At 37.4% G+C, this 17,003-nt stretch overlaps 1 protein-coding gene across 3 annotated transcripts in view; it reads left to right on the top strand.

The window, feature by feature from the left end:
• DNAAF4 (dynein axonemal assembly factor 4) overlaps positions 1–17,003 on the top strand; it is a 78,856-nt gene that overhangs the window by 25,309 nt on the left and 36,544 nt on the right. For all 3 annotated transcript variants that reach the window (XM_087859231.1, XM_045812058.2, XM_087859230.1), the window contains one exon: positions 1,923–2,056. In XM_087859231.1, coding sequence (XP_087715357.1) covers positions 1,923–2,056 — 134 coding nt within the window. The remainder of the gene's footprint in view (positions 1–1,922; positions 2,057–17,003) is intronic.

Raw genomic sequence — 17,003 nt, 5'->3', positions numbered from 1 at the left:
GTCTGCCAACTTTTTAGAATATAAAGAAGAATAATGGGACACCTGGGTGGCTCAGTAGGTTAAGCATCTACCTTCAGCTCAGGTCATGATCCCGGGGTCCTGTGATCGAGTCCCGAATCAGGCTCCAAGTTGCTCAGCGAGGAACTTGCTTCTCCCTCTCTCTGCCTCTCCCCCTGCTTGTGTGCTCTCTCTGACAAGTAAATAAATAAAATCTTTTAAAAAAAGAATCATATCAGAAAACCTGTTACTTTTCCCTACATGACACTTTCTTCTATGTCAAATTCCCTTCTTAACCTGCTTGGCTATCTTTTCCAGGAGTGGGAAGGGAATTTTCTTTCCTAATCATGATCTTCTTCTCTGTTTTATACACCTGCGTTCAGTGCACACCTACTTGATTCTTCTCTTTCATGGTAATATGGTCATCCATCCCTAATTTTGACCATTTAAACCAAGGTTTAACAAACTTTTTCTGTAAAGAACCAGATGGCATCTTGAATATTATGAGCCCTGTGGTCTCAGTCACAATTACTTAGTTCTGCTATGGTAGCACGAAAGCAGCCAATAGACAATACATATTTATGGACACCGAAATTTGAATTTTATCTAATTTTTATATGTCACAAGATAGTATTTTGATTTTTCAACTATTTAAAAATGTAAAAATTATTCTTATCTTGTGTGCTAGAGGAAACCAGGCAGCCAGTTAGATTTGGCCATAGTGTGCCAACCTCTGATTTAGACTAATCAAAACACTCTCAAAACTAACTTATGTAATAAGTAATGACCATTGATTTTACTTCAAAAACCAGGTTTGAGATTCCTTTAGAAATCAAACTCAGTTACACAGCAACTCGGTAAGATTATTTCTTTAAGAATATTGTTTTTCACATAAAATGTGTGGAACTCCAGTCTGTACTCCAAGTCTTCCTCATTTTTCAGAACATAATTGCTTAATTTTTTCCTGAAGTCTTTTCTTGGTATACTTTTCATTTCTTTTAGATGTGAAAGTTGGTTCTTTTAGTTACCTTTATCCCTGAATCTGGTCCAGTTGTCTGTCACTCTGTTATTAAACAGGAGGAGGATTGGGAGAGGCTTCAAACTTAATTCCAGTCCGAAGTCCTAGTCAAGATCTTGAATGAGCAAACATTCCATGCTCTTTTTTTCCTTTTCCTTTTTAAGGCAATTTCTTTGAAAATTAAAATTCCATACTTTTTATTTAACCGCTAACTGAAATTTAGCATTTCTTTCACACATGAGTGTAGGCAACAAATAACAGTTGAATCAATAAGTATCACAAATATATTTGTATCACAAAGTACATTTATCTTTTATACTCACTACTTTGAAATTACAGTATTTATTACACTTATTGCTATATAGTAATGCATTAATGAAGAAGTATATATATTTTTGTGATATTGTATGTAACAAAAAAACCTCATCTTCTCTTCTAGAAGGCCTCATAGTGATGACTTATTGTAATTAGGTTTATAAGCAAATAACCCTGGTTTCTTGACAGAGAGGGAGAAGGATAAATGTGTACTTTTTCCCTCCATCCTGTCCCATTCCCCCTCTCCTTACCATTTCCCCTCTCATTTCACTACCGTCTCTCTCCCTTTTATGTCCCTCTCCCCATCCTCATCATTCCCCTCTTATTCACCCTTTCTGTTGTTCCCACTTTCTTTCATTCATATTTTCTCTCTCTTGTTCTTTCCCTCTGTAGTAATTAATTGCTGTTATAGCTGCTTGCTTACTTTTTAAGCTTCTTGGCCAGTTTAATATTGAGAAATGTTTTCATTTCTCCATGTGAAGTTGGGTCGTTCCCCCCCCCCCCAAGTGGCATCCTGGATCGGTATGTCAAGCAGTTTCTCCTAAGGAAAACATTCATCATAATCCCAATTTAGTGATCTGTCTTGTTTTAGTTGACAAAGAGATGATGCAAAGAATAAGGGAGAAATCTATTTTACAAGCACAAGAAAGAGCAAAAGAAGCTACAGAAGCAAAAGCTGCAGCAAGACGAGAAGATCAAAAATATGCACTAAATGTTATGATGAAGGTAAGTTGCAGATTGATAGGAAAGTCCTCTAATTACAGAGACAATAGTAAGCTCTGTAAGGATAATTTATTCCAGTCACTGTACTTCCTCACCTCTTTATTCATACTTTGGTTATAGGACTTACTATGTTACAGGGGCTATCTACTCCTTACATGTGTTCCTGAAAATCTGTATGAAAGTGGAGGCTATAGGGGCGCCTGGGTGGCTCAGTTGTTAAGCGTCTGCCTTCGGCTCAGGGTGTGATTGATCCTGGCATTCTGGGATTGAGCCCCGCATCAGGCTCCTCGCTGGGAGCCTGCTTCTTCCTCTCCCACTCCCCTGCTTGTGTTCTCTCTCTCGCTGGCTGTCTCTCTCTCTGTCAAATAAATAAATAAAATCTTAAAAAAAAAACAAAACAAAGAAAAAGTGGAGGCTATAAAGGTTGGACAATAGATTTACTTGTTTCAGGGAGAACCTTCTATTTCCAAGGGAGTAAAAATAATTTTCTGTAGTAAAAGTGTTTACTTCTTTTTTAATCTTGGAGTAATGGACATGATTATTTAAAACAAGAAGAGCCTAGATTGAACACTAAACATTGACATATTAATATCTTTTTAACTGTTGAGGCTTCCAAGTTAAAGTTTTTTTTTTTTTTTTTTTTTTAAGATTTATATATTTTAGAGAGGAAAAGCACACAAGCAGGGGGAGGGGCAGAAGGAGAGGGAGAGAATCTCAAGCAGACTCTGACTCCCTGCTGAGTGCGGAGCCTGATGCTGGGCTCAGTCTCACCACCATGAGATTATGACCTGAGCCAAAATCAAGAGTTGGACACTTAACTGACCGAGCCACCAGGGGCCCCTCAAGTTAATGCTTTAATCAGCAATATATTTTTTGAGATATAATTCACGTACCATATAATTCACCCATGTAAAGCTTACATTTCATTAGTTTATAGTATTTAGAGATGTGTGTCCATTACCACTATCAATTTTAGGACATTTTCATCACCCAAAAAGAAACCCCGTGCCCGTAAAGAGTCACTCCCTATTTCTCCCATTCACTCTAGCCCCAGGCAACCACTAATCTGCTTTCTGTCTTTATAGATTTACCTATTCTGACTAATTTTTACAAGTGATTTCTTATATCATATTCTCATTTTGACGTCTTGAAATGATTAAGGAATCTCTAGCATTTCATCAAGAGATCTGTGGACCCATGACGCTTCTTTTGTGTTTGGATTACTAGTATTGTATTCATAACAGTTCATAATTCCAAGGATTTCTCTACTTCTTTTATTACTTCTCTTTGACTTTTTTTTATATGCTCTATGGTTATATAGTGTCTTTTGCTTAAAAATTGAACGCGTGACCAAAGATTCCTGCTTTCAGTATATTTGAGTTCCATCTTTTCCTTATTGTGTTATCACTGGTGGCAGCCTTTTGATTTTATCATTTTCCTGAGTTTTAAAAAATGAAAGCAAAATAATATAAAATTTGTGGTAACAGATAAATTTTTGCTGAACTAATAGGTAAATAATGGTATACATTCTGCTGTATTGGTAAAATAACTGGCAGCACCACCATACTGTGTCTTGAAGTTATTAATGTACTGGTATCTGAAAGTCTGATTTGGTATTTGGAAAGGTGGTTTTAGGGGTGTTAGTGTATAAAATATGAAGCCGTAGATGATCTTAAAGTGGAAAGAACCTGTGAAAGTCTATAGTCTATACTACAAAATGTCCGTTTTGTTTTCTCTTTTCCTTCAATAGAGTTCAGAGTTGGGATTACGTTTTCTTTCATCTTTGTTATAGCCATTGCCTAGTTAAATAGCAGGAGCTCAAATATTTGAATGAATTAATGTGAATACATTGCTCTGGATCCTGTGACAGTAGCAAGTTCTATTTTGAAGGACAGATGCAGCTGTGTTTACTCTGTCCAATCTTAAACATTCAGAAAAGAACTTTCATGGTTCAGTAAGAGTAGATGAAGAGATACAACAACAAAAGGCAACCTGTTATTGGCTTAAACCAAAAATTAACTTCAAACTTGATTACATCTCAAAAAATAATCGTTTTTTAGTAGCAATCTTTTTTTTTTTTTAAGATTTTGTTTATTTATTCGACAGAGATAGAGACAGCCAGCGAGAGAGGGAACACAAGCAGGGGGAGTGGGAGAGGAAGAAGCAGGCTCCCAGCAGAGGAGCCTGATGTGGGGCTCGATCCCATAACACCGGGATCACGCCCTGAGTCGAAGGCAGACGCTCAACCGCTGTGCCACCCAGGCGCCCCTTTAGTAGCAATCTTTTAAAAATGATTTGCCGGGCTGGTGCTAAGGCTCATTACATCAGTTCGCTGTGCTGTTTGTTGGTCTGCTTGGACTACCATAACAAAATACCACAGATTGGGTGGCTTAAACAACAGACATTTATTTTCTAACAGTTCTGGAGTCTAGAAGTCTCAGGTTGAGGTCCAGCAGTTTCAGATGAGGAGTCTATGCCTGGTTTGTAGTTGGTGGAGAGAGACAGAGAAAGAAAGAAATCAGGTGTCTCTTCTTAGTAGGGCACTAATCCTGTGCTATCAGGGCCCCACGCTTATGACCTCATTTAACCTTCATTACTTACAAGTCCCATTTCCAAGTACAGCCGCTCTGGGAATTAAGGTTTCAACATGTACCTTTGGGGAGGACACAAACATCCAGTCAATAACACTGTGTAATAAACTATCCAAAATTTAGTGACTGAAAGGCGCAAATACTTATTTCTCGACGTTCTGTGTGTTGATGAGGCATTTCTTGTCAGCTGGGGCTGGATTTATTGTGGCTGGATGTCCAAGGATGGTCTCACTCACATATCTAAAACCTTGCCTGGAAGAGCTGTAGCCCCTCTGCCTGTGGTATTTCATCCTCCAGGGGGGGCGAGCCCAGGCTTCTTTACTTTGCGGTCCAGTTTCTTGCTAGCAAGAAAGGGAACGCCCTAACGCATGAGCACTTTTAAAGCTTCTGCTCTGTCATATTTGCTAATGTCCACTTAGCCAAAATAAGTCATATAGCAAGCCCAGGTTCGACGACTAGAGAAATAGACTCTGCCTCTTCTAGGAAAGAGGGCTTAAGTCACATTGCAAAGAACTGTGCAGAGATGGATGGGAAGAATCTGGGGCCATTTTGCAATTAACTTTACTCAGTTTGAATTTAAAAGATTAGGGTTTAAATAATAAAGAGAACTTGATTCATCCAGCAGGAAAAGTCCAGAGATCAAGCAGTGTTCAAATGTAGTTAAATCAGGGCTCTGATTCCATTTCTCTGCATCATCCTTAGCACACCCTTTTCTTTGTGTCTGCTCACCCTTAGGCTGATAGGGAGATGATGCATGTCTGCATATAACAAGGCCCGGTGGAAGATGGGCTGTTCTGTTGACTCCCTTGTAAGCCCCATAAAACAACTGCTTTCATGTTGTAAAATGATATTAAAATTTGAACACATTTCAACACATCTGAAGTGTTTGTTGCTTCAGACTTGGTTTACAGCATCAGCTTTTTGGTGGCTTTGCTGCTGATCATTCATTTTATAGTCATTTAGTGAAAACTGTGAAAGGTGTCACTACAGAGCTGAACAAGTGAGTCTTCACTTTCGGTTTACTCATGGAATAGAGACGGTGACAGACAAGAAAAAACAGTTTACACCATAGGATGCACGAGAAGTCATGGGAGGATAAAAAGAGAACACAGAAAAGATTGGTATCTCAGTCTGAGAGTACGGGCAGGAAACGTGAGGCCTTGTTGTTTGTGCTGATATTGGAGAATGAGTCGCAGGTATCTGAGGAATAAATGGAAAAATTACAGCTTAGATAAGTCCACGACAGAATATAGCCCAGTGAGGGAACATTTGTTGGTTGTAAATAGAATCTTAATATTTTGAAAATGTTTCTGAAGGTAATGGGGAACTCTTTAGGGATTTTTCAGCAAGAACATCCACTTAATTGGGTTTGAATGTTGGAAAAGCTCATTTGGCTAATGAGTGTGAAGTGGTTGCAGGGTGGAGGCAGAGCTTTTGTATTTTTGAAACGGAAAGAACCTGAGCACATTTATATGTTGAAGAAGGAAGCTAGTAAAGAGGGAGACGTTGATAAAACAACTAAGGGAGGGGATTGATGGTGATGGAACAGGTGGGATGAAGGTTGGAACAGGTGAAAACATTAGTCTTAGCTGAGAGCAGGGTATTTTATCTTTGGACACTAGAGGGCAGGAATAAGGAATAACAGGATTTGGAAAATCTTTTAAGGACACAGTTAAAAGACTCCTTTGTTTTCAGGGTGAAGGAGGCAAGAGGGAAAGAGGTGGAGGTGGAGGTTTTGAGGTGATTAATGAAAGTTTGGAATAACGATGCCAAACTAATCTTCTGAAGCACGCTCTCTTTGTCTGACAGTTTGACTGCTCTTGCCTGCTTTGTCTGTCTTCTTTACTATTTTGTTTTGTAGATCGCCCTCTTCCCTTTTGAGTTCTCTTTTTGTTTCCTTCTTCAGGGAAAGTACTGCTTCACTTTTGCCCTCTGAGTTTTTAACCTAGGTAAAGAAATTCTGAAGTGCTTTCTTCTGTCATTTTCATAAAGTTGAAACCAGAAATCTCAAACTGTGAAATAGCTTTGCGTAATCAGGCAGATGAGGTATGAGTTGCTTTCTGGAATTGTCTAGGTAATACTATAGGGCCGTAAAAATTTCTTACCAGTGAACCAGATGCCCTGTTTATTGGAAGTGTGTACAGTGTAATTGGCTCTTTTTTAATTCTATTTTTTAACAGTAATGTTCATGTTCCCAGCATTTTTTGTATCCCCCAGCCCCTCCTTTTTCTGCATTTTCTTCCCTCTCAATGCACATCAACACTTTTGACCCTATTGACTTTCTCACAATCCTGTTTCTTACTTTTGCATGTTTAGCATTTTCCCTATAAACCATTCTTAGGGCTCTGTTCCTTTGGTATCTCCTGTTCTAACTCCTTGACCTACTCTTTATATGTGAAATCTTCATTCTCTTACCTTATTTGTTATTAACAGTTATTACCATCATAAGACACTGAATTATGCTGTTAGTATACTCAGTCTTTGTATCACTATTCCTTTTGAATTTATTTTTCACCTTTATTATCTTTAATATTTCTTTTTGAGAAGTTCTGCAGATCAAATACATTTTTTTGTTTGTTTTTCCTTCAAAGTGCTGCCGTGGTGGCTTTTATTTTATCCTTAAGTATTTTATTTTTCAGTTTTATCGAGGTATAATTGACAAAAATGTAATATATTTAAAGTGTATAATGTGAACAGTTGATATACATATATTTTGTGAAAGGAATCCCATGGTCAAGTTAATTAATACATATATCACGAAGGGAGGGAAAACTGAATAGGAAGAAATCAGAGAGGGAGACAAATCATGAGAGACTCTGGACTCCGAAAAACAAACTGAGGATTACCGAAGGGAGGGGTGTGGGGGGATGGGGTAACCTGTGATGGGTATTAAGGAGGGTGTGTGTTGTGATGAGCACTGGGTGTTACACTCAACTAATGAATTGTTGAACACTGCATCAAAACTGATGATGTACTATATGTTGGCTAAGTGAGCATAATAAAAAAATGTTTGATGGAATTTAAAAAAATACATATATCACTTCATATAGTTACCCTTACATTAGATCTCAGCACTTACTTATAGCTAAAAACTTGTACCCTGTTACAACTTCTCCCCATTTCCCCCGCCCCCTGCCCCCTAGCCCCCGACCACCACCATTCTGCTCTTTGTTTCTATGAGTTCAACTTAAAAAAAAAATTCTATTTGTAAATGATATCATGCTGTATTTCATATATACTATGTATAAGTTACGTGTCCTATGTACATAATATAAATCTGTGTGTATATAATGAATATAATGTATGTGTATATGTGTGTGCGTGTGTATACACATAGCACATTTTCTTTGTCTATTCATCCATCAGTGGACACTTAAGATTTTTTCTGTAGGGGCGCCTGGGCGGCTCAGTCAGTTAAGCATCTGACTTGGGCTCAGGTCTTGATTTCGGGGTCCTTGGATCAAGGCCTGCATTGGGCTCCCTGCTCAGTGGACCCCTCTCCCTCTCCGTCTGCCCCTTCCCCCCCTCTCAAATAAATAAAATCTTTAAAAAAAGATTGTCTCTACATCTTGGCTATTGTGAATAATACTGCAGTGAACATGGCATGGTAGTATAGACATCTCTTGGAGATAGTGATTTTGTTTCCTTTGAATATATATGTCTATTAGTCATTTATATATCTTCTTTGGAAAAATGACCAGTCAGGTCCTTGGCCCATTTAAAAGTTTTTGTCCATTTTTTGCTACTGAGTTATATGAGTTCGTCTGTATTTTGCATATTAGCCCCTTATTGGCTATGCGGTTTGCAGATATTTCTCTCTTTCAGTACATTACCTTTTCATATTGTTGATGTTTTCTTTTGCTGTGCAGAAGCTCTGACGATGTAGTCTCACCTTATTTTTGCTTTTGTTGCCTTTGCTTTTAGTGTCAAATGACTAAAAAAGTCATTTCCAAACCAGTGTCAAGAAGCTTACCACCTATGTTTTCTTCCAGGAGTTTTAGGTTCCAGCTTTTACATTCAAGTCTTTAATCCATTTTTTTTTTAAAGATTTTATTTATTTAGTTGACACAGAGAGAGACAGCCAGCAAGAGAGGGAACACAAGCAGGGAGAGTGGAAGAGGAAGCAGCAGCTCCCAGCGGAGCAGGGAGCCTGATGCGGGGCTCAATCCCAGAACGCTGGGATCACGCCCTGAGCTGAAGGCATACACTTGACTGCGCTACCCAGGAGCCCCCATTTTGAGTTGATTTTTGTGTATAGTGTAAGGTAGGGATCCAGTTTCATTCTTTTGTATGTGAATATCCATTTTTTTCTAGTACCATTTACTGAACAGAGTATCCTTTCATCATTGTACATTCTTAGTGCTTTTGTCAAAAATTAATTGATCATACCTGTATAGGGTTATTTATGAGCTCTCTATTCTGTTCCATTGATCTGTGTGTTTTTATGGCAATACCATACTGTGTTGATTTTTATAGCTTTGTAATATAGTTTGAAATCAGTATGGTACCTCCAGCTTTGCTCTTCTTGCTCAAGATTGCTTTAACTAGTCAGGATCTTTTTTGGTTCCATACAAATTTTAGGATTTTTTTTCCTATTTCTGTGAAAAATGCCAGTGGAATTTTGATAGGGGTTGCATTGACTCTATAGATCACTTTGGGTAGTGTGGACATTTTAACAATATTCTTCTAATCCATGAACATGGAATATCTTTCCATTTATTTGTGTCTTCAATTTCTTTCAGCAAAGTTTTGTAGTTTTCAGTGTACAGATCTTTCATTTGTTAAATTTGTTCCTAAGTATTTTATTCTTTTTGATGCTGTTGTAAATCAGATTTTCTTCTTAATTTCTCTGATAGTTTGTTGTTAGTGTAGAAATGCAACTGAATTTTTTTATATTGATTTTGTGTCCTGAAACTTTACTGGATTTGTTTATTAGACCTAACAGTTTTTTTTGGAGTCTTTAGAGTTTTCTATGTATGTCATCTGCAAATATAGACACTTTTATGTCTTCCTATTCAATGTGGATGCCTTTTATTTCCTTTTCTTGCTGAATTACTCTAGCTGAGACTTCAGTAGAGGTGTTGAGTAGAGGTGGTGAGAGTGGGCATTCTTGTCTTGTTTCTGATCTTAGAGGAAAAACTTTTGGCTTCTCACCATTGATTATGATTATGATTATGGGTTTTCTTATATGGACCTCATTATGTTGAGATATGTTCCATGTAGACCCAATTTGTTGAGAGTTTTTATCATGAAAGGATATTGAATTTTGTTAAATGCTTTTTCTGATGAAATGATCATACGATTTTAACCCTTCATTTTGTTAAATTGGTACATGACATTGATTGATTTGCATATATTGAACTATCGGGCATCCAAGGAATGAATCTCATTTGGTCATGGTGTATAATCCTTTCAATATACTGATGAATTCAGTTTGCTAATATTTTGTGGAGAATTTTTACATGTATATTCATCAGGGATAGTGGCCTGTAGTGTTCTTTTCTTGTAGTGTCCTCATTTGACTTTGGTACCAGTGTAGTGTTGGCCTCATAAAATGAGTCTGGGAGTATTCCCTACTCTTCAGTTTTGGAAGATTTAAAAAATGATATGTACTAATTCTTTTTTTATGTTTGGTGGACTATACCAGTGAAGCCATCTCATCCTGGACTTTTCTTTGTTGGAGGTTGCTTATTTGCTGAAAGATTTTATTTATTTACCCGAGAGAGAGAGAGAGAGAGAGAGAGAGAGAGAGAGGGTGCATGTGCACATGTAGGAGGAGGGGCAGAGGGAGAGGGAGAAGCAGACTCCCTGCTGAGCAGAGGGCCTGATGTGGGGCTTTATCCCAGGACCCTGGGATCATGACCTGAGCCAAAGGCAGATGCCTTACTGACTGAGCCACCCAGGTGCCCCTGTTGAGAGGTTTTTGATGACTAATTCAATCTCTTTACTTACAATTGGTCTGTTTAGATTTTCTCTTCATGTTATAACCATCCTAATGGGTAGGAAGTGGTATCTCAATGTGGTTTTGATTTACATTTACCTAATGTTAGTGATGTTGAGAATCTTTCCATGTGTTTCTTAGCCATTTGTATATTTTAATTGTATATCTAATAAAGTCCTTTGTTCATTTTTAAATTGGATTATGTCTTTTTGTTGTTGAATTGTAAGAGTTATATATTTAAGATACTAGACCCTTATCAGAAAATGATTTGCAAAAATTTCTCCCAATTTATAGATTTTTTTTTCATGTTGCTGGTATCCTTTGACACACAAAAGCTTTAAATTTTCATAAAGTCCAATTTGCCTGTTTTTCTTTTGTTGCTTATACTTTTGGTGTCAGTCATATCTAAAAATTCAGTGCTGGGGTGCCTGGGTGGCTCAGTCAGTTAAGTCGGTTAAACTCCTGGTTTTTGGCTCAGGTCATGATCTCAGGGTCCTGGGACTGAGCCCCACATCAGGCTCTGCACTTAGCAGGGCGTCTGCTTCAGGATTTTCTCTCTCCCTCTGCCCCTCCCACCCCTGTTCCCACTCTCTCTCTAAACCAAATAAGTAAATCTTTAAAAAAAAAAAATTCAGTGTTAAATCCAAGGTCATGAAGGTTTACCTTGTATTTTCTTCTAGGAGTTTTATGGTTTTTACCTCTTACATTAGGTTGTTGATCTATTTTGAGTTAATTTTTATATGTGATTTGAGGTTTGAGTCCTGCTTTATTCTTTGGCATGTGGATTTTTAGTTGTCCCAGCAGCATTTGTTTAAGAGACTGTTCTTTCCCCTTTGAGTAGTCTTGACCTTGTCAAAAATCGATTAGCTCATTGAATATGGGTTTATTCCCTGACTTTCAATTTTATTCCATTGGTCTATATGTCTGACCCTGTCGGTACCATACTTTCTCAACTACTGTAACTTTGTTTTAAGTTTTGATGTTAGGAAGTGTGAGCCCTCCAAGATTTATTTTCCCCCCCAAGATATTTTGGCTATTCTGTGTCCCTTGCAATTCTATTTGAATTTGAAGATTGGTTTTTCCATTTCAGTTATTGCAGAATATCCATATGTAATCTGATAATTTGAAAAGGTCATTATATAAAATTTTATTTCTTTTAAAGATTTTTTTTTTATTTTTAAGTAATCTCTGTACCCATTATGGGGCTTGAACTCACAACCCCGAGATCAAGAGTCATGTACTTTAATGACTGGGCCATCCAGGCACCCCTAAAATCTTACTTTTTGTTAAAAGATTTTATTGATTTATTTAAGAGAGAGAATACATGAGCTGGAGGGGAGGGTCATCGAGAGAGGGAATAGGAGACTCCCCCCTGAGCAGGGAGCCCAACGCTGGGCTCAATCCCAGGATCCTGAGATCATGACCTCAGCCGAAGGCAGACACTTAACCAACTGAGCCCAATCTTAAGTGTCCACTGATGGTAAGATTACTTGTAATTTTTTTTCTTTTCCTTCTTTTCTTTCGGTTATTTTCTGTGTTCTCCCAATAACAAACATATTTTTTCATAATAAGGAAACTTTTTTATAAAAGGGGCAATACTTACCTTCTTTTGATTATTTTTCCTACTTTTTTTTTAAAGATATATTTATTTATTTGAGAGAGAGAGCGTGTGTATGCACACATGCGCAGGGAAAGAGCAGAGGGAGAGGGAGAGAGAATCTTAAGCGAAGTCTAATCTCATGACCCTGAGATCACGACCTGAGCTGAGACCAAGAGTCAGATGCTTAACTGACTGTGCCATCCGGGTGCCCCATTTTTCCTACTTTTAATTTCTTTTTGCTCTAATAGGAATGTACTAATTTTCTGTGTAAATCTAACAAATTTCTAAGCATATGAGAAATTAACTTTAACCATTAATGTGGTAACATCAGAAAAGGCAGGAATCTCTGACACTGCCTTTCTTATGTATACATTTTGTCAAGTATCCTGAACTACCTCCTTTTTGTGTAAGTATATTCCAGATTCACAGCATTTGTGTAGAAGTAAACTTTCAGCAATCATATATATGTCTATCTTTCTTTTTACTTCAAGCTTTTTCATCTTTTCCAGAGGTGTGGTTAAAATTCATCCACTCATTCATTCATTCATTCATTCTACCCCTTAGGGTATTTGTTAGCTTTGGAAAGAACAGAGTGTGGAAGAAGAAATACTTTTGTTTAGAGAAAAATTGAAAGAACTGAATTTGTTGGATGGTCCTGTCTTCTCAACAGCAAAGTCTTTTGAGATGAAAGTAGCAGAATGCAATTAGGCATCTCTAAAGAGGAAATTATTTGCAAAAGTTATCAGAGATGAATAAAATTATTACTGAGCAGCAAAGATAAGATGAAGGGTAGGGTACAAAAGTATATTAACTCATTTTCATTGGCCCACACCTGGTTTGAGAAACCTTCTCTTCTCAATTCTGTCAGTTTGGGTCCTTGAATTTTTTTTTTTTTTTTAGTTTTTATTTATTTAATTATTTTTAAGTAATCTCCACACCCAACACAGGGCTCAGACTCACAACCTGGAGATCAAGAGTCACGTGCTCTACTGACATCCAGTGAGGCAAACCCTGTTCCTTGAATTTGAAGGCTAGTTGAATGGGAACTTTGTAACATACATAACATTAAATATGTCAGTACAGTCTCTGTGTATAGTAAACTTGGGTACTGGCTTAAGAAAAATGTCTCCATCAATAAGCTTAAGCTGAATCTTACAAAGATACCAAACAAATCATGACAAGGTTATGAAACCATATAGTGTAAAAACAGAATTTTCTACCACATAATAACTTCTGTTGAAGGAGAGAGAGAGAGCTAACTAGTGTAATAAGAGTTTGCTTTTATCCTGTCTACATGTGTAGTTTCCAAGTTACTTACAAATTCTTAGGCTTTTTATAGTAAGTTCAGATATTAATTTAATGAAGTAAACTGAAAGGGAGAAAAACCTATGCCCAAATTCGTTGGAAAGCTAAACAAGTTCCTCTCAGTAATTCATGAGTTATAATTTTGGCTTGTGAATTAATTAGCCATTGGCTCTCCTTATGACTCTAACTGTTTTCTTTGGGCCCCTTTCACCTATTTTGAAAATCTGCCAAAGGGAAAAGAGAAGTGTCTTAGTTGGCTCAGGCTATCATAACAAAAAATGACAGAGTGCATGGCTTAAATGACAGAAATTTCTTTCCTCACGGTTCTGGAGGCTGGGAAGGCCAAGATCTAGGTGTGGGTCAATTCAGTTTCTGGTGAGGACTGTCTTCCTGACTTGCATATGACTGCCTACACACTGTGTTCTCACAAGGTGGAGCAAGAGAGAGAGAGAGAGAGAGAGAAAGCTCTCTGGTGTCTGTTCTTATAAGGACACTAATTCTGTTTTATTAGGACCCCACCCTTATGGTCTTATTTAACCTTAATTACCTCCTTGGAGGCTTCTCCAAATATTGTGACATTTGAGGGTTAGGACTTCAATGTATGGATTTGGGGACCATGATTTAGTTCACAGAAGAGAAGGGAAACAAAAATGAAAATAGTTTTGTTACATTTTAGCTTTGGCTGTAACAGATATCTATATCATTCTGAACACCAGATTCCCATTTCCATAGAACATAAACAACTAAATAATTTCAGAAGTTTATAACTTCCAACAAGAAAAAATTTAAAACCTATATTAAACTTTAGACTGAATTTTTATTTTCTTTCTCAAGGGAGTACATTGTTAGAATGATATATAGCTACAAGTAGAAGATAAAACTTAAAGATATTCTTACCTGGGACACCTGGGTGGCTCAGTTGGTTAGGCATCTGACTCTTGATTTTGGCTCAGGTCCTGGTCTCACGATCTTGGATTAGCCTGGAATCGGCTCTGTGCTCAGTGGGGAGTCTGCTGGAGATTCTCTCTCCCTCTGCTTCTCCACCCCCTAGAATAAATAAATAAATCTTGAAGAAGAGAGATATTCTTACCTGGCATTTTTGCGTATCATCTACTTTTTCCATTAGAATTCTGAACATATTTAACACTTAAATTCCATGTCGGATCATTTTTATATTTGTGTTATATCTGAGTCTGGTTCTCTTGATTATTGTCTCTTAATGGTGTGTTTTTCTTGCCTTTTGGCATGTCTTGCAATTTTTTGTTGAAAGCTAGATAGGTATCAGGTAGTAGAAACTGCAGTTATTAAGTTGTTAGGGTATAGATTTATTTTAATGTGGCTGCCATGTTTAATGTTAGCTTTGGCTGTAGGGTTCAGAGGCTTTAAAGGCCTCTAGTGTCTGGTATTTTTTTTTAAACTCCCCCTTTGACTCTGGGCTTCTCCATCTAATCCTCTTCTGAGAGAGTCTTTATCATAAGATTATCTCTTATATAATCTACTCTCATTTTCCTGGAACCCTTTTAATTAAATACCACTTTTTTCATGGGCCTATATCTTGGGGATGTGATCTTGACAAGTTTTCCCCCAGTGAGACAGCTTTTCCCCGACTGCCTCCTATTCCCTTCCAGTGCTATAGTGTTCCTGGTCTATTTTCTTGAATCCCTGACTATTAACTATTTTCTTCTCTCCTTAGGTAGGACAAGAAGCCTGGAGAAGACTGGAGTGGGAGGGATTCTCTTCCTCCAGTGGAGATAAGGGACTTCTGCTCTGGCAAGGTCCTTTTCTCTGGATAGTAGATCTTTAAGTAGAATGCTCTGGGTGTTTCTGTAATCCACAATGATTATTCTTCCCCTCCCTTTGCCAGAGACACAAAGTTATCTTATTCAGAGCTTCATCATTGTAGCCTGATGGGGTTTCTGGAGGTGAAGCCCACAAAAATGGGGGGGGGGCAGTCCTCAAGACTGTGGCCTGAAAGTTTATCATTTTCCTGCTAGTCCACCCTTAAGCTCCAGTATTTTGTCAAAATTACCATGTAAGTGTTTCTACTAGTTTATAGCTCTAGTCACTTTTGCTACAGGCAAGCAGATCTTTGTGTCGTTTTGGATACACCTGTGTCTCCAGATTTCAGGGTAACGGTTTGCCATGCAACTTTCTTCTCTGATGAGTCCAAGAAAACTAGTTGTTTTTCAGTTTGTCCATCTTTTTTTTGTTGTTGTAAGAATTGGAATGACGCTTCTAAGCTTTTTGCCTGTCAAAGCTGAAACCAGAGCTCCTTTATAATATATAATTATATATATATATATATATTTGGGTTGTTGTAAAACTTTTTAATGGTTGCTAGATGCACCTTTAACTTATAAGAATCTACTTCAAGTAAACACTGACTCAATTCCAGTAAAATAGAGCAAATTTCCTCTAATACAACTCTGTTATCTTCCCCTGTCTTTGGGCTGCTTTGCCATTCGTGTGTATGTATTTGTTATAACTCAACAATATGTGTTATAATTCTACTTTAAAAATTATCACTTTTAAAAAAAATCATAGGTTTTTAAAGAAATCAAGAGAATAAAGGCAAAAAACGGTCTGTATTGTCTTTTTCTCTTGATTAAACAATGTAATATAATATCAGCAGTCCTTTTTTCCCCCTGATGATTTGTTTTATAACTGGATATTTGTACTTTTTGGCCCTTTTTATCCATTTCACCCAACCCAACATCCCATCATTGACAACCACGTTTGTTCACGGTATCTATGAGCTTAGGGTTTTTTTGTTTGTTTTAGATTCCACATGTAAATGAGATCGCATGGTATCTGTCTTTCTCTGTTTTATTTCACTTAGCATAATGCTCTCAAGGTCGATCTATTGTAAACGGCAAGATTTCATTCTTTTTGGTGGCTGAACAATATTCTATTGTGTTTATACATTCCAAATTTTCTTTTTTTTTATTATAATAATATTTTTTTATTGTGTCAGTCACCATACAGTACATCCCTGGTCCTTGATGCAAAGTTCGATGATTCATGAGCTGCGTACAACACCCAGTGCACCATGCAACACCCCCTACCCATCCAAATTTTCTTTATCTGTTCATCCATCAGTAGACATTTAGATTGTTTCCATGTCTTGGCTATTGTAAATACTGCTGCAGTAAAGCTGGGGCAGTGCATGTATCTTTTTTAATACGGGTTTTCGTTTTCTTTGGAAGTAGTTACTGGATCACGTGGTAGTTTTATTGTTACTTTTTTGAGTAACCTCCATATGGTTTTCCATAGTGGTTGCACCAATTTACACCCCCCCCTTAACAATGTACAAGGGTTCCCTTTTCTCCATTTCCTCACCAACACTTTTTATTTCTTTTTGATACTAGCCACTCTAACAGGTGTAAGGTGATGTCTCACTGTGGTTTTGATTTGCATTTTCCTGGTGATTAGTGATGTTGAGCCTCTTTTCATGTACCTGTTGGCTACCTATGTTTCTTTGGTAAAATGTCTATTCGGATCCTCTGTTCATTT

The sequence above is a fragment of the Ursus americanus genome, chromosome 36, assembly GCF_024610735.1.
Source record: "Ursus americanus isolate L20-20 chromosome 36, mUrsAme1.1.p, whole genome shotgun sequence".
NCBI lineage: Eukaryota > Metazoa > Chordata > Mammalia > Carnivora > Ursidae > Ursus > Ursus americanus.
This window is presented reverse-complemented; position numbering and strand designations above follow the sequence as displayed.